Source organism: Antrostomus carolinensis, unplaced genomic scaffold, assembly GCF_000700745.2.
Source record: "Antrostomus carolinensis isolate BGI_N321 unplaced genomic scaffold, ASM70074v2 scaffold44541, whole genome shotgun sequence".
Taxonomy (NCBI): Eukaryota; Metazoa; Chordata; class Aves; order Caprimulgiformes; family Caprimulgidae; genus Antrostomus; species Antrostomus carolinensis.
This window is the reverse complement of record NW_010294322.1, coordinates 1-18,461: the sequence shown is the minus strand read 5'-3', so window position 1 is coordinate 18,461 and position 18,461 is coordinate 1. Positions and strand designations below refer to the sequence as shown.

General features: G+C 40.6%; 2 protein-coding genes across 2 annotated transcripts; one reads left to right on the top strand and one right to left on the bottom strand.

The window, feature by feature from the left end:
* Positions 1-899: 899 nt before the first annotated feature.
* Positions 900-14,573, top strand: SNW1 (SNW domain containing 1; the record flags this gene model as incomplete). Its single annotated transcript, XM_010177591.1, has 12 exons — positions 900-1,061; positions 5,791-5,886; positions 5,979-6,085; positions 6,853-6,957; positions 7,050-7,119; positions 7,852-7,917; positions 9,150-9,266; positions 9,623-9,764; positions 11,524-11,620; positions 12,425-12,542; positions 13,570-13,733; positions 13,814-14,573. Coding segments are annotated over 12 exons (1,449 nt in total), but the record flags the coding sequence as incomplete, so codon positions are not given.
* On the bottom strand, positions 14,571-18,417 carry SLIRP (SRA stem-loop interacting RNA binding protein; the record flags this gene model as incomplete). The annotated part of the gene is made up of 3 exons (XM_010177589.1): positions 14,571-14,630; positions 16,510-16,617; positions 18,359-18,417. Coding segments are annotated over 3 exons (227 nt in total), but the record flags the coding sequence as incomplete, so codon positions are not given.
* Between the last annotated feature and the right edge of the window lie 44 nt (positions 18,418-18,461).

Sequence of the window (18,461 nt, the reverse complement as noted above, 5' to 3'; positions counted from 1 at the left end):
ACCCAAACCATTCTATGATTGTATATAGTGAGCATGGAGGGCGATCGATCTGCCCAAGACACCCGTTCTTCTTTCATCTGTTCCTTGTCAGACTCCACATCAGCAGTGCCCTTGTAAAAGGGGGATGGGGACACGCTCATGCTGCTTTAATCAAACGCTTCCTCTGAAGAAGTTGTAGCTGGAAGTTGTTTTATGAATTACACCAATTCTGTGTCCTCGGTGTTGCAGAGTCAGGATGCTCTGCTCTCTCTTCATTAGATGCTTTTACAGCAACATGTTGAATGGGAGAGGAGGTCAACTTTGGGCATATTGGGCTGTTGGGTGCTCGCCTGGTATTCACACGTCAAAGTAAGGAAACAGGACAGCTTGGCATTCGTACCATCATGAAGCAATAAGCTACAGGCTTTGAAAAGAATGGAAAGGTTATTTAACTTCTTCATTATGGTGTGAAAAACAACAAATAACCAGTAGAAATTTTCATCAAAAAATGCTGCTCTTGTAATTTTAGTATTTCCTCAGTTGCCTTATTGCAGAAGGTAAATTTTTGCCGTTGTAATTAATAACTTACGTGTGTATTACATACTTAATCATGGATTGTCTGTAGTGTAGTAGTGCCTGCGCGTTCTTGTGGGTGATACGGGCTCTTGCTCTGTGCAGGGAATAATTACTGCAAGATGTCTGTGCACTTGAGTGTCTTGTCTTTTAGCGAGTGTGAGTTCCATAGTCTGTTGCTGTCTTACCAGCTGAAACAATGCAGTTGTTGGAGCGTTCTGGCAATGCCGCAGTTTGTTAAATTCCATCCAGTCTCTCATTCCATTTCCCACCTGTGCAAATGTTTTACTGTGATGTTATACCATGTTTTTGTCCTTCAGTCATTCACTACTGCTTCTTTTGTGTAGGATTTTGGAGATGGGGGTGCTTTCCCAGAAATCCATGTGGCTCAGTATCCGTTGGATATGGGCCGAAAGAAGAAAATGTCGAATGCTTTGGCTGTTCAGGTGGATGCAGAAGGGAAAATAAAATACGATGCAATTGCTCGACAAGGACAATCAAAGGACAAGGTAATATTTCTTCAGATATGTTTGAAGGGAAGTTGTGTGCACACATTGCATATACCTAAACTCATTGGTCTGGCATTAATCAAATGGATTGCATCTCGTTTTCTTGAAGTTTAAGAACTGAAATAATGTCAGACATGAGCGTTTTGACTGGAGTCACTGTGTGACCTTCTCTGTTATGTAATTAAAAGGTAAGGCAAAAAAATGGTTAGTCTCTCCACACAAAACTTACTTGCTAGCCTAGCAGCTTTTGTTAGAGAGCTTTCCAGTGAAAGCAAGAAACTGCAAACAGGCCTGATCACAGGCAGCCTTGTTTCAGTGTGTAGAGAGAAGGAGCACACAAAAAAAAGACAGAAAACACAGTTCAGCTTTCAGAGCACTGCCTCGTGCCTTACAAATTTACCATTTGATGCTTCTGTGCTTTTTTTTTTCTTTTTCTTAATTGCAGCAGAAAGTATTGCCAGTGGTTATACTACAGAATTTTTGTGTGAAGTACAGTGATGGCAAGGTTCTCATCCAATTTAATGGGAACCAACTTCAATTTCCTGCATACAGTATACTCTATACAGTAGCCTTTCTAAAAATAAAGAGCTGACACCTCATCCTGAAGTCCTAGCTTATATTGAGGAGATCAGGTACTTGGGTTTCCTAAGTCCACTTTGAGGAGTAGTTACATCTGCCTTTTCAAATGTGGCAAAGTGGACTACATTAAAACATTAATTCTCTCAAGCAGGTGTTGAGGGCTGGAAAACTGCTGAGGTGTGACCAAGTATGTGACCAGCTGCTTGTTAGAGCAAGCATCTCCTGTAAAGAATAGGGTAGCCCAAAGAAAACATGAAGAGTGTTAACTACAAAGGCTGTTTAGTTAATAGATGTGAGTAGTTGCTTTCAAAATAATTTGACTTCTGCTTTAATTTAGGATGCCTTGAAAAGTTTATGAGTATGTAATACACCTCATGTCTTACTGCAAATGAGGAAGGCGGAAAGCCTATCTAAACAGAAAAACAAAAGGTGAACTTTACCTCTCAAATAAAAAAATTCTAAGAATATCAGGGGAAATCTTTCTTTTTTAACAGAAATTTTTTGTTGTTGTTTTAAATTCATCTAACAGTTGGCAAAGTTGCAAAAAGATAATGCCAATGGGATGTTATATTCAATTAATAGTATATCCTCATCCTGTGCATCAGAAGTTACTGCAGTACTTTTGAAAAAAATCAGTCCAAATCAGATTCCATGCTGCCATGGGGTAGAAAGTAGTCAGACTAAACAGAAAAACAGCAGTGGCAATATTTTTATTGGGGGGGGCTTTCACTGGGGTTCCCTCAGACTTACGTTGTGTCTTGAATTATTTGTCAAGAGGAGGAAGAAATTCTTTCCTATGAGGATGGTCAGACACTGGAACAGGTTGCCCAAGGAAGTTGTGGATGCCCCCTCCCTGGAAGTGTTCAAGGCCAGGTTGGATGAGGCTTTGAGCAACCTGGTCTAGTGGAAGGTGTCCCTGCTGATGGCAGGGGGGTTGGAACTAGATGATCTTTAAGGTCCCCTCCAACCCAAACCATTCTCTGATTCTGTTTTCCAAAACTGGACTCTGTAGAACTGGAATGGGGTTTTCCTAACCCTAAGCTCTGCCTCCTGGATCAGCTAAATTCTGGTTGCATCCAGCTGGATGTAAATGCTGAGGCTAAAAATTAAGTGTTGTGGTTCAAGGGGAAGTAAAACTGAGGGAAAATTTTATATTTGATACAATTTCACTACTGTTGCATGATTTGTTTTGCAGGAGAGAGAAAGCATTGGCAGAGGTGTCATAGGGAGCAGTTCTTCAGTAATCTGTGTTGAGTTGAAAAACGTGGAATATTTTCTGTGAGAGAGAACTTCTGATAGTACAGTAGGATTACATGCAGAAGTGTCATTATCCTGAGAGCTGCAGTCCTAATTCAAATATTTATTCAATCTTAATACTTAGAGCCAAGAGAAACAGATACGTAGCAGCCTGCCAGAAATGAGATGGAGTTTCTGCTCCCACTCTACAAGCTGCTTGTTTGGTCTGACTTAAGAAGCAAATCTTGCTTTTGCTACGGCTTATGGATTTTTTTGAAGTTGAATTTAGTATTCTGCCTTGTTGTAGAGGCAGCAGTTCCATCACCTGGACCCTGGATCTAGGTGTCTTGTCAGCAGTTTCTGCTGTTGCAGTGGTTCATCTCTCTTGCATCTGTTCCCCTACATATTTAAAATATAGTTGCTTCAGAGAATTTTGCTTGAAAAATGCTGACATAAATGAGATACTCTGACAAGCCTCGTGTTTGGGGCTGGCAGAAAGTCTGTGAGACATGAAACACTGGGTAACATTGACAAACCTGGAGGCATGACCTTATGGGTCTGAGCATGGAGTTGCATCTGGTTGTCCAGATGAAGGTTTTCCAGCATCAGCTGTGTGCTTAGCTCTTGTGCTGCTATAGATTCTCCCAATAACGTCTCTACTGACATGACTAAAAGCCAGGCTAAAATAATGCATCATTAATTGGTACATTTTGTCAAGATTGATGGCTTGATATGATTTTATTAAGGCAGAAGAGAGAGTGAAATCAGGGAATGGAACTATTAGGTCCATTACTTTTTTTCTAGCAAGGATGATTTTTCTGTCCAGGAGCTGGATTTCTTCTTCATGGCCCAAGGCTGTGGCTTGGATGTTAAAGAAGGAAAAAAGAACCACAAATCTGACTTTTGTTTTTTTTCTCAAGAGAGAGTAGTCCCATTGTTGAAGGAACTCCTGTCACAGCGATGGAACAGGCCGAGAGAAAATCAAGATAACTAAAATAATCAAAAGTGTTCTTTACTCATAATGTGTTTGCCTTTGTGGTAGAGGTTATCACCAATTTTTTCTCAGATGTGTGTGCTAGACTTACAACCAGGTACTTGTAATGACTTCTAAAATGTTATATGCTTTGTATGGAGAAGCCATTCTCTGCCAAGGAATGAATTAATTCTGCAGTGCTTGATGGTAGCTTCTTGATTTACCCATAGGATTGATGATGAGCACTGTACACGACTCCTCTGGATATATAGAATAAAATAAGTTGAGAGAAGGGATTTATGTATTAAAAATTAAGAAATTTCAGTTAAGACACTTGCATCTGTCAGGTGTCTTGTGAAATTCTGAATGTGATTGATGTCTAAATCCTACCATGAGCTACAGTATCTTACACAACTAGTTAGGTAAGATTGTTCTCTGTCTGATGGCAGTGGCGTGCAGGTTTCTAATTGCTGCCTGTTAAGGCTGCCCCAGCCAGAGGGAAAATCATGTAGCTGTACCAAAAATGGAGCATATCGCTTCTGCCTAGAAGGAGATTCTGCTTTTCAGTAGCAATCAAAATGAAGTATCTGAAACACAGGCTGATGCTTCCTTTTAAATTTAATAGATGAAAAATGGCAGTGGATGAGCATACTACAATATCAAACAATCTGAGTCTCCTCTTTATCTTAGATTAATAAAATGTCTCAACATTACTGTTAAAATGTAATTATCTATAAAAGTAACATAGCGCAACAGCTTTATCTGCCTGTCTGTATCACCTCAAAAAGGACTCCTATTAGAACATGCAAGTGTATCAAGTTTTTGATGGAGACAAATTTTTGTATTTTCAGGCTATTTTAATCTATATTATAAATTTCTGTCATATTTATGCAGCTTGAAATTTGCATACAATACTTTAGGGATTGAATAGTTAATGTAGCTCATTTGTACCTCAGTGTACTGTAGTTTCTAGAGCACCTCTTGGACTTCTTAAATTTTCTTTATTGTCTTCTGGGATACTCTGAGCCCTTTTAGCATACTTTGTTCTTCATGCAGCAAGACACTTGGACTTAGAGTTAATTACCTTAGAGGAACACTGCTCTTCAGATGTCCTTCATTCAGCATCTGAGCAGCTAGGATATTATTGATTCTAATTCAGAGGTTTAAAATTTTAGGAGTGAAGGCTGAGGAGCAGTAAATGGCTGTTGTGTGACAAATTAATGGTGAGGCTAAAGGTCAGTTTCATAGTTGGACATGCACTTTATAATGAACTTGAAATAATAGTTGTAATGACTTTTAACCCTTTGAATTAAGAATTCCTGATGTTATTTTGTTGGACAAATGTGAAGCATTAATGCAATACAATCAGTTTTTCCCTGCAGCCATCTAATAGTGTTCTTATATTTAAAATTGGGACATAAAGCTACTGACAACTAGCTGCATGTTGTATGAATGCTCAAGTACCTATATAGGGCAAATTGTCAAGAACAGATTCCTCGAGTATTTATTTTTCCAAGAAAATAGCAAACATAAAATGAAAAAGTCTAGATGCTGAAAAAGACTTGTAAGAAAATCCGAAGTAATCCTTGAAAACAGAAGTACAAATGTGGATTCGTTTTGTCTGTCTTGGGGGCCCTGAAAAAGGAAAAGAGTAGGAAAGGGAAGCAGGAAACTGGTGTCTAATCCCAGCTCTGAGAGTGATTTACATAATTATATTTAATGAAATTACTTCTTTTCTTTGATTATTCCATCTGTAAAATGGGGTCCAGAGTAGACTCTTGCTCTATGGGAGTCATTGAAGAATATGTAATTGTAATGCATTTAGAGTTGTATGCAAGTTTTATTCAGTACCTAAAGTATAATCTAGGCCTGAAATGTTTCCTTTGATATATATACATTTATTCCTCTTCACCAGCAGTAATAAAATATAATGTCTTCCAGGTTATCTACAGCAAATACACAGATCTTGTGCCAAAAGAGGTCATGAATGTGGATGATCCTGAACTGCAAAGACCAGACGAGGAGGCGATTAGAGAGGTATTATATGGCCTGATGTGCTTAGTTATCAGTGGTATATTGTAGGTCTTGTGTATGTGATGAGATGCATACTGTGCTATTTTCATCTTCAGATAACAGAGAAGACAAGAGCAGCCTTGGAGAAATCAGTCTCCCAGAAAATTGCAGCAGCCATGCCAGTTCGAGCAGCTGACAAACTAGCTCCTGCACAGTACATTCGGTATGTAGTGCTGGTTCGAATTGGGATATTCCTTCAGTTTCTGAGAACAGAAATTCCTCTTTAATTCTGTTATTCTGGAAGTAGTATGAAACTGGCTTACGGATTTTTAATTAACACACTAATGATAACCTTGTTTGAAGTGTGTTGAAATATGTCTTAACATGTCATGAGTTGTGGCACTTTGTGGAGGGGCACTTTGTGTGTTATAGTTCTAGCAACAAAATACAGATTTGTCAGGGAGCACTATTAATGGTGCTGCCCTGAAAACAGAGTCTTTACTGGAAGTTTCAAGCCAAGCCAAGGCCTGTAGCAAAGTTCTTCTCATATAAAATAAGCAATTGGAAAGAATTGGAATTACTAGGAGGCTGATACTCGATCTTTGCTGCTGCAAACACAAAAAATTCCATGGCAGGGTTAGACTTGGCCTGAGGTGAATCCTGAAAAAAGTATGTGAAGAGGGTTCTTCATAACCAGTAAGCAGTCACCAGGGATTCACAGACATGGGTAAAGAGTATTGTGACATTCTCTGCATGATCTAGATTGAAACAGGAGCATATAGCCCTGGGAAGATACACGGTCTGGTATAATTGCTTGTCTGCATTCAGTCCAGAACCCTCTCTGCAGTTACCTGCTCCTGGTGTTCACAGTGGAAAAGTCTTAAACTGGATAAAATGAAAATATAGCTAGAGTAGTGAACTGAGTAAAAATGGAGGTGAGCAAGGAATATCTAGCTGTGTGCAGAGAACTGAGCACTGTGTTTTATTCAGGTACACACCATCTCAGCAAGGCGTTGCCTTCAACTCTGGAGCAAAGCAGAGAGTTATTCGGATGGTGGAAATGCAGAAGGACCCTATGGAGCCTCCAAGATTCAAGTAACTATTCAAAACTTGTTCATGCCAAATAGAAGATTCTGAGGTGTATTTCCATACAAGTGCTGATTGTAATTGTTTTCTGAATTGTTCAGAATTAACAAGAAGATTCCGCGTGGACCACCTTCTCCTCCAGCACCTGTAATGCATTCTCCTAGTAGAAAGGTATGAAATGCCATAGCTGTGCTCAGTTTTGAATTCTAGATGGGTTCACAAATTCTACTTTGATCTAGTTAATTTCTGTTACCCTTCTCGTTGTTGTTCTTTTGATGTGATGTGAAGTGATAAACTTTGCGCCTGGTGCAGTCTTTTTGGGTGGGGGTTTTTTTGTTGGGGGGTTTGGGGTTTTTTTGGACAGTTCTGAAAGTAGCTCTCTTCCTATGTACCTTGTCAAAGATTGAGTAGATTTATCATATATTCTATGCAGGGCTTCACTGCTGGAGTTGTTCATGGCATGAAAGAATTGACTGAGGCTTTAGCCTTGGTACACTGATGCTGCTTTTAGGCAACACTATTAAGCTAATCCTTAGTAACACTAACTTGTGTTATTAAGGATTAGGTCCTTCTGAGAGATGAGTGTAGAGGTGGTTCTTCAGTTTCTTACAGTTTGCACTGCCATTAAATGTGTAAGTAACTGTTAACATGCTGGCTGTGAGTTCTGGCCTGTGTGACAAAAGAGGATGTCTGAAAAGCTGTTGTGACTTACTCAATGTTGGCGAAGGTACAGTGCAGAAATGAACATCTCTTGCTGCTAAGAAGAGTTGGGTCTTTTGTAGCAATGTCCTGAACTTTGTACTCTAATTTCTTTCAGTAGTTTGATAGCTGCCTTTGAGAAAGAAAACATTATTTCTTTTTGCTATAAATCTAAAGATAACTTTGCTTCTTCTCTTAAATCAGATGACTGTGAAAGAGCAGCAAGAGTGGAAAATTCCTCCATGCATTTCAAACTGGAAAAATGCAAAGGTAATTAAGTTGTCATAAATTCATCTTTCTAATGTTGCACCCTGCTGAGAGTCTTGTGTGAATTGTTTAAGCTTTAATAATACTGGCTTTAAACCTCTAGAGTTAGGTAAACTGCTTCCAGCATGGAGAACACATGATTGTAGAACTCAGTTTTTCTCTCTTTGGCATATAAGGGTTGTCAAATTGACAGGAGTATAGAACTGAGAGAGAATATATTACTTCATGGCAGAGATGCATTTTGACAGGAAAAAAATGCCATTAGTTAAAGTCCTCTTAATAGTGCAGTACGGAGAGTCTGAAACTAAAGTCTCTGGAGGTCACAAAGTAAAGCCATCTAAACTGGAAAAGGGAAGGGTAATTCACTGTAGTCCAAGTTTCTGGAAAGTTCTCCTTGTGCATTCTTTCACTAATTAATTTTCATCACTGGTTAGCTTAGCTATTTTTATTCCTTGTTTGAGTAGGTATGTCCTGTCCCTCTGATTTTTATCAGCCAGTAAGTTTATATTCAGAGAGAAGGGAAAGTTTATAATTTGCTGCAGTAACCAGTCTGATCTTTCTCAAACTTGCCAAGCTGTTGTCATGAGGCAGGCTCTTCAAATGGAGGAAGGAAAAGCTGCATGTTTGGATGTTATTTTTTTATACCCCAACACAGCTGTATAACTGGGACTGATGCTAATTAGTAGATCAAATTTTAGGTTACGGATGCTAAAACCAAAGCAAAAAATATGTAGAGCTTGCTAAAGAATCTTAAAATATCATCTATAAATAATTCTAGGTTTCAGCTTCTGAAAGCAAAATTCACTTTTAGTGCCTCTTACAGCCTTGCCCCTTACTTTCTCTTTTTGAATCAGGTAACCTCTTAACAGGTATGCAGACAGTTTAGGGAAAACAATTTGTAAGCACAAATGGTAAAAAAGCTTAGAGACTGGGAAGCTGTTATCTGTAGTTCTGAACACAAAGCGAAGAGTGGATCGTGTCGCTCGAAAACTGTCATTTGTACCAAGATTGGAGGGAAATGGTGATTTGGATTTGGGGGAGTGTAATTGGAGTGAAGCTTCATTTCACCTGGTGTGCGTTTGAAGTACATATAAAGGAGGTCCATTGAGGTGTATTAATGATGGGCTGTGAGTTTTGTGTGTGTTTCTGTTTTCTTACACAATAAATACACTAATGATTGTTATTACAAATAACGTTAGTTTCTGTGATTAACTGCCTCTCTGTTTCCACTGTAGGGTTACACCATTCCGTTAGATAAGCGTCTGGCTGCAGATGGCAGAGGATTGCAGACTGTTCATATTAATGAAAACTTTGCCAAGCTTGCTGAGGCTCTCTATATAGCTGACAGAAAGGTCAGATGGTTGTTTAAATTGTTTTGTTCCATGTGGTTTTACCTTCTTTGTATGTTTATTTCCTTGGGAAAATAAACTGGGAATAGGCTACAGCTTTTCGATTTGCCCTGCTTCTTGGCTAGCTTAAGACACAAGGTCTTCTCCCCAATATCTTTGAATCAGTGGCTCAGTACGCGTTAAATTACTGGAGGTCACGGGTCTTGTTTCTCAGCTCTAACAGCTGTGGCTGGCTGGCTTGGAACTACTGCTTTGTGGCTTGATTCCTGCTTTTTTTTTACTGGATAGCTCCATGACAGAAGATCTGCTTGCATCCCAGGTGCTAGCTTTCTCTTTTTAACTATGCCTTATGCGTGCAGGCTCGTGAGGCAGTAGAGATGCGTGCCCAGGTGGAGAGAAAGATGGCTCAGAAAGAGAAGGAAAAACATGAGGAAAAGCTTCGAGAAATGGCTCAGAAAGCCAGAGAGAGAAGAGCAGGGATCAAAACCCATGTTGAAAAAGGTATGTTTCTTTGTTACTAAGAAGCTATGGGGTTGTGTTTTTGTTGTGGGGTTTTGATGGGGTTTTTTTAGCACTCTCTGAAATGCGGGTTTGGAGAAATAATCTGAGAACTTGTAATACCTAAATATTAGCTACAGTTTCTAAGCATGACACCTGTTCTTTATGTCTCTACTTGATCAGCCAGTGAGTCTAGCTAATTCACTGGCTGGTTTGATGGGATTTGGATTTGAACTGCACAACAGTATGTCTGTGTATACAGGTTTAGGACATTGCTGAGAATTTCAGAGTTAATGGATCAGTGCAAGTAATGGCTTTCATGGACTATTCTAAAATTAATTTTTTAAATCTTTTTTTTTTTTTAGACAAGGTTTGTTGCAGATGAAGAGCAACTTTGTTTACAAGAACTAAACCATCTTTTAACCTTTCAAAGCTGCTAAATGCAATATTCTGTCTCTTGCACTGTTACAGCTGATCTTGCAGAGCTGTAGTTCTGTTGGTCACTAGGCCCAAAAACTGCTAACTGAACTAAGTCATAACCATTGTGATAAGTCTTATGTTTTGATTGAAATGACACTTCAAAGATCAAGATGCTGAACTTACAAAGCAGTTATGATTTTCTAAAAGGTAGACAATATGGTCATATAATGCAAAATCCTACAGCTGGGATGGACTAACCTTGGGATGGCCAGCAGGCTGGGGACTGGCTGGCCAGAGAGATATTCTGTTGAAAAGGACCTGGGAGTCCTAGTGGACAATATGCTAAATGTAAGCCAGCAGTGTGCCCTGGCAGCAGTAATGCTAGGGGCATAGGAAGCTGCACCTGCAGGAACGTAACCAGTAGGCCAAGGGAAGTGATCATTTCCTTTTACTGGTGACCTGTTAGACTGCATCTGGAAGGCTGTGTGCAGTTGTGGGCCCCCAGGTACAAGACAGGCATTGATAAACTGGAGTGAGTTTAGTGGAGGGCCATGAAAATGGTCAGGGGACTCAAGTTATCTGCCTAGTCAGGACGTGCTGAGAGAATGAAGCTTGTTCTGCCAGGAGATGTGGCTTAGGTGGGACCTAATGGGATCTTTCCCATATCTACAAGGAGGTCATCAGAGCTCTTCACTAAGCTGCACAGTGGAAGAATGACACAGTGGTCAAAAGTTGAAGCAGGAGGTTGCAAATATATGTGAGGAGAAAAATTTTCACCATGAAGACAAGCAGCAGTGGAACAGGTTGCCCAGGGAGGCTGGCGTATCTCTGTCTTTGGAGGTTCTTGCCACCTGAGTGGGCAAAGCCCTGAGCAATCTGGTTTGAATTCAGCATTGAAGCTGCTTTCAGCAGAAGGTTGAACTAGAGGCTCCCTTCCGCCCTGAGTGCTTCTCTGATACTGAGTCACAGAATGTTCCTCAAAGCTCTTAGATGCCTGCATGCTTGAATGATATTTTTACATTTAAGAGATAAAAGTATGATACGATGATCTGTAGGTGTTTTGGGATACTAATTCCTAGATGGAAAAGTATTCTAAGCTCTTGAAAGCTGAGAAAACATAGTTGTTGGATATGTCTGCTTTAACTCTTGTCAAGGACGGTTAATTGAAAGCTGTGGTTTTCCATGTGTTCAGTTTGTTTAAAGGGTAACACGTTAGATAGTTCTGAGGGCCACTTCTCTTCTGTAAAAGAATACTGAATTGAATCACTGTGCCAACGTCTGTGGCATAGTTAATTCAGATTTCAAATATTTGTCTATAATGAGCAATCTTGCATTTGTTCAGAGGATGGAGAAGCTAGAGAAAGAGATGAAATCAGACATGACCGGCGCAAAGAGAGACAGCATGACAGAAATCTTTCCAGGGCAGCCCCTGACAAAAGGTGAGTCACAAAAGCAAGCTGCTTTACTCCTTAGCTGGCACGGGCTTCCCCAGCAGGGAAACTCTTACACCGGGCTTCCTTTTGCCTGATGTGTGTGCCTGAATTTTACCTTGTGGAGATACTCACTGTATGAAGCACTGTTCATTGTATGAAATGGCATTACTGTGTTAGCATACTGCAGTACTCTCTTCTAAATTTAGAATTTTCCAGATGAATGGAGATGGGGGGTTGTTGTTCTGGGGTGAGTTTTTCTTTAGCAGAACTTCAGTATATTCAGATTTAATTAACATGCTGACAGCAAAGGCTGAAACCTGGATCCTATAACTTCAGTGAGACTGGAGTATCATTAGTGGCTTTGTTTCTTGAAGCTGCTCATTTGAAGTATGCTTAGATTTATGAGTAGGCTGAAGTATCTTGTTTGCCCAAGCCAGTGAGATTTCTGAGTACAAGTGGTTTCTAGAGGCTTAAAATGTCTAATATCTTAAAATTAGATTGCTTGGCCTTGCCAGAATATAATTACACTGGTTCTTGCAAAAAATAAATGACATTTTAGCCCAAGTCAGCTTGATGTAAATTGCAGATAGTGGAAAGCAAATTTAAATGTCAGGCCCAGCTGAACATAACTTTCCAAAACGTTTCCTTTGCCAGGAGCCAAATTTTAAATGTTACTTAGTAAGGAAGGGCAACAGTCAAAACCTGGCTCCTGAGGCAAATTGTTAGCAGCTAATACAGGATCAGGTTGCAGTTGGGCATGTCAACAAATAGAGTTTACTGACGTAATAAAACTTTATTTTTTTAATACAGGTCGAAGCTGCAGAGAAATGAGAACAGAGATATCAGTGAAGTTATTGCCCTAGGGGTACCCAACCCCAGGCCATCCAATGAAATCCAGTACGACCAGAGGCTGTTCAACCAGAGCAAGGTAAGAATACATTTCACAGCTGTACAGCTTCCTGAGAGAATATGCTCATCCTTCCTTAGTGGGTCTGGCTAGAATACCAAAGGGACCCTGTTCTCATGGTTGATGTGGATACACTCTGAAAGAAGTCTCTACATAACTGGTTCGGAAACTGTTGATCTCCTTTATCCATAGCTGATGCAACAAAAATGGCATATTCTGAATGTATAACTGGATTAAAGTGGTTTTGTTGTGGTTTTTCTCACTGGGAAGTGGGCAGAAAGAATCTATTTTGCCTTCAAGCTGCAGCGACCTAATTTTCTTCTTTTGTACAAATGTTCTGACTGAATAAGGGAAATCTGCTCTGAGAGAGAAGGAAGCAAATGCTTTCTATGCCCACTATTGCTTATGTTAAAAATCCTTCTGAAGTATAAATAGTTAACAGCAACGTTTATTTTCCCTGAACTTTATACTATTCAGAGATTAAAAAGTAGATTAGGCTTTCAGAAAGTTCCTGAATAGACCTGCAGTTTGTCAATCATTCTTTTTCACATCTCCAGTGAAAGACTTGCAGGCAGAAGGGAAAGCTGATGAATCAAAAGTGAATAAGCAGGCACTTGTGCTTTCACAGTTTACATAAGCTGCTGTGTGATTTGGATCAGTCAGCTTAAATCATGTTTTCCAGAAATTCTGAGTAATACACATTTCTGTATGGCTGTACTTGACTGTTAGAGACAGCTGTACTCACAAGGCAGACTGAAATGATCCATTATTCTGAAATATGAATGGCATGTAATTCCTGTTGCTTTCTGGAAGAGTAGAAGTGGCTCTGACCAAGGCTGGTAATGATTGTGTCACATTCTCTGGACTTAATGGCAGACTCAAAACCACTCATATTCTAATCAAGTGCTTGAACTCATTTGAAATCAACAGTAAATCACACAATACCATCTTGGAGTATCTGTGTGATACCATCAGTGTATCTTGATGTTAAAATAGCTGAAGTTTTACAGACTCATTTGGTTACACTGCTGTTCTTTGTTCTTCACAGGGCATGGACAGTGGCTTTGCTGGGGGAGAGGATGAAATTTACAATGTTTATGACCAGCCTTGGAGAAGTGGCAAGGATATGGCCCAAAACATCTACAGGCCAAGTAAAAATTTGGATAAGGACGTGTACGGTGATGATCTAGAGGCTCGAATAAAGACCAATAGGTAAGAAGAAAAAGTTAAGAAATATTCTTAATTAGTATTCTGACGTTACAATGAACTGAGTGTTATCTCTTCTCCTGCAGGTTTGTTCCTGACAAAGAGTTTTCCAACTCAGATCGTAACACCAGAGGGAGGGGCAGAGATGGACCAGTTCAATTTGAGGAGGATCCATTTGGTTTGGACAAGTTTCTGGAAGAAGCGAAGCAGCACGGCGGTTCTAAACGGCCATCGGATAGCAGCCGCCCTAAAGAACACGAGCACGAGAGCAAAAAGAGGAGGAAGGACTGAATACCTCTGCTCCTTGAGAGGTAGAGAAATGGACTACAAGCTTGGACTTGATGCAAAAGGCGTTTTTAGTATCAGAGGTGTACAGGGGGATGGCATTGTAATGCAGCAGTTCACAAGTCTTGTCATGTGGATATATATACACATACTAATTCTTCTACATAAGACAGCTTCCCCGGGAGAGTGGAGGAATGGAGAGCACTTCAAAACATTTCACAAGGGAATTATTCTTTGGCACGTGCTCTGACTTTGCTGATTCCTTGTTGCCCAGCTTCTCAGGGTGAGAATGCAGTCCCTTCCTACAGCTTTAGTTTTTGTAGGTAACTAAAGCTTTTAACTTCATCTGTTAAAAGCTTTCCTGCTGTATATAATTACTGTCTTATGCTGTAATGGATGCTAGGGAGTTTATGATTCTGCGTTTCTTTAGTGTGGTTTATTTGAACAAGGAGGGGCAACAGCTGGATTATGTTTTAAAAACAATACTCATTCATAGTTTCTCAGTAATCTTTATTTTAGTTTCTTTACATTTAGTGAAATAAAGCCTCCTTCCACCACTCACTCACTCTGATTCTGTCTTTGACTGCGTCTTCTACGGGTCTGGTGTCTGAGAGTGAGCTGAAAACAATGGAAATGACTCAAATTAGTTATGCAAGAAGGTTTGACATTTTTCATTTCTGATCTTTTAAAACATTCACAGGGAAAGCAGAAGATAGGTTTATAACTGGTTCAGAGCCATAACCGCACATGCTAAGCTCCTGACGGGAAAGCTGAATGTAATCTGCACAGCAACTGCTCATTGCATCAGCAAAATGCATCTTAAGAGCTTGTGCTTTCAAGTGGAACTAACAGAAGGTAACTGTCTAAACCTAGCCTAGAACAAACTGTGCTTCTAGAGAAGCTTGCATTTTTGAAGAAAGTACTGCCTGCCTTCTCCTCTTTATTTCATTGCAGAGAAGCCTCTTGGCTCCTGCACCTCTCGTTAGAGTACAGTCCTCAAAGCCTAGGCCATTAAGTGAATGTGGCTATCTTACATCTTCAAGAATAAAAAGCAGCAGAATAATTTCCAAGAAGCTGACACTAAGTACCCATCTCTGCTAGTGCTAGTACTTATTTCGATAATTTCATACAGATGAACATCCTAGTTATTTTCAGCCCAATTTGAGGGATCAGCCTATTGCCTGGCTTGTCACAGTTTTAAGACTGAAGTCAACAAACCATTCCTTAATTTCTGCTTCCATTTTTGTACCACAGTTGTAGCTCACAGGTCAGCTCTTAGGAATACATACTGAAGTAACCATGACCAATGAAGACTTCTGCAGTAGTACGAACCATGTCAAGCAACATACTTTCTCACAATCAGCGTACTGCATCCCTGAAGTCTCTTGCCAATTCATTTTACTCTTTACCATCTCCTAGCATTAAAAGTCTCAAAAAGAGAAACTTGGTTGTCAGAAGGATATTGAAAAATTCTTACTAATTATTCAAAGACATGAACTGATCATGTCTGTTATACCAGCTTGCTTGTTGCTCATGGTTTGCTCTGTACTACTCAGTCTGAGTAGTTAGGTCAGCTGCAACACATGTAAGTCTGTAAGAAAATCCCCTTAGTAATTTGCCCCTATTTAGTGAACATACTAGATGCAAGATTCTACTGATTTTGACATGAGACCTGTTAATTTATTAATGGCTTTGGGCAGCCACTGACTCACTGTCAACATCACTGCACCCTACGTGTTGGAAAGCAGTGGGACAGACGTTTCTTTGCTCTGTGCTGCAGTGAAGCTAGATGATACAGTTGTCTGGCTCCAACTGACCAGCTGATGACAGACTCCTCTGTATGGGTACTAGACCAAAGGGGTTTAACTGGTGGTGTACACCATCTCTTGATACCAGTATGGTATCATTGAGTTCCATTAGGCAATCACCTAATGCATTGAGATTGCCAAAGTGTTGGGTTTTTTCCCTTTACTGACATTTAAAATGTTAGAGACAGCCACTTAAAAAAAAAAAAAAAAGCGACACTGAAGCTAATTTAAAGTTTTTCCTGTATGAAGTGACAGCTGAAGAAAAATTTCACTTAAGTTCAAAGCTTAGCTTTAAATTCTTTGTCATCTTCCCCCCGCTACCCAACATCCAAATTAGATGTTGGAATCCACCTGCAGAAACCTGTATTACAAATCATAACTGGCTGCATGGCAGCCCCTGAACAGTTTTACTACACACATATTCCTTTAGCTGAGCATAGCAGGAGGTTTTGATCTCTGCTACGTGATCTCTGTGGTACCTACATGATCTCAGACCCTAATGAGCTGAGAGGGGGGAATAAACAAAAGTGTTAATGATTTAAAAAACATTAAAAGAACACTAAGTGTCAAAATGCTCTATCACACTTGGAATGAGTTTAGCAATATTTTCATGTTACTGTGTCCAACCAAAGGCAAAATTAAAGAGCTCAACTCATTACATTACTTCATTAAAGGCATTAGCACATTACCTTGGCACCTTCAAGTATGTGGGAGTCCTTCTGAAACACATTCTGAACTTCTTGTGGAGTCGAGAATTTGATCCAGCAGTAACGTCTGTGAAAGCCTGTATCTTTGTTCTAGTAACCCATTCAAAAAAATAAAATACACTTACTGTCAAAAATAGTCACATACGCTGTTAAAAACTTTTTATGGATATTCAATTTAAGGATTCAGAAATTATCAGAGAACTTGGCACATTTGCTGTTTCAGAAGCCTTTTTCACAATTTAAGATGTTTGCTCTCATTGAGAGCATGCAGGGGCCTAGCAGAGGCTGTTGTGCATCCCCTCCTCTCAAGTCCAGCAATCATAAAAATTAAGATCCCGACTTACAGTTGAAGACTGGAATACTGCATAGCTGGTTGTTTCAAACTACAGCAGTTATCTAATATTAAGCCAGTCACAACAGAACTAACATTTAAATGGCTGTCTGATTTGAAAACAAGTCTGCCACAGTACTTGAAGCATTCAAAAGATAAAGCAGCTGCTTAAGATACTAAGAAAGCAGGCTGCAACTCAGGATGACAAGCACTAACTGCACTGAAAAGAAAAAAAAATAGTTATTTTTAAGAATAATTTGTCAGTCAGAAGAGACAGTTGTCAATAAAGAGGAGATAATGCAGAAAAGCCAGGTCTCTCAAAGTGCCTTTTATCCCAACTCTGATCTCCATCAGAGTTGACAACAGCTCTGCCACAGAACTCCCTGATCCTCAGGCGTGACTGCCAGCACTTCCAACCACCAGTGAAGTTTTCACCCACCAGGTACTGTAGTCGCGCTGCGCAGTTTCGTATCCCAGCGATCTCTTAATTAGGGTGTTTTACACTGTTGGCAGATTTTTGTACCTCTGGCTGTTTTAAGCATTAATGAATGTTGCTAATCACTGAATCAAAACATACACATGTGCATCAGTTCAGCTTTAACTGGTGACGGAGACAGGTTTACGGTAAGCTGCCAGCCTTCGCAGTGAAGCAACACATTCTGTCCCGGGCCTGAGGAACAGAGCGTGCCAGGCAGACGCCTCTGCTTCAGTGTTCAGCAATAACCAGACTGTCCCAAACTATCTTTCTCCATTTCCAAACTAGTCCTCAACTGATAGTGAACCCATCAGCTCATGAAACTGAAGTTCACTACACACTGAGCTTAGTTGAACAGACTGTTACTTCACATGGAGAAACATGAGCAGGCAGAACCTCTACTCTTCAGCAGGGACCTGCAACTAACCCATAACAGAGCGGGAAAGGAACACTTTTTTCGACTGTTCATTCCTAAGAAAATGCACTAGATACTATTATACTTGACCTAATTGCTCAGAAGATAAATAATCTAAACGGCAGAGGCATGAACAGCTGCCAGGCTGGGAGAATCCTGAAGAGGCTGTGGGTTATGTGTTAGCCCTGCACCCTGGATGGGCGATGAACCCACAGCAGGAAGAGACTTTAGACTTTTTAGGGCAGCGAGACCAGGCACATAAACACTTTATTCTTTGTCAGAAGAAAGATAACACGATGATAAAGAAGCTCGAAGGGCTTTTAGGTTAATTATTCGGAAATGGCAGCATCAGCAGGACCTGAAGGATGTGCTTTCTGCAGCTCTTTCAGAGCCACTGGCAATGGCTCGGGTTCAGCGGCGGCACCCACCAGGAGAAGGCACTACGGGTGGAGAGCACCGAAAACCCCACTGGAGCACAAGGACGCGGCCCGGGGGCGGCCCGTCGGGGGGCCCCCCCCCCAGCCGCAGGACCGACCCTGCCGGGGCCCGGCCAGCACCGGCCGGCCCGCTTTACCGAGCAGACACGAAGGGAGGCTGAGCGGGTACTCACAAACGGCAGCTGGCACCTCTGTACGGACCCGAACTGGGAGAAGTACTCCTTCAGCTCCTCTGCGGGGGAAACGCACACCCGGTTACACGGGCCCGGCACCCCC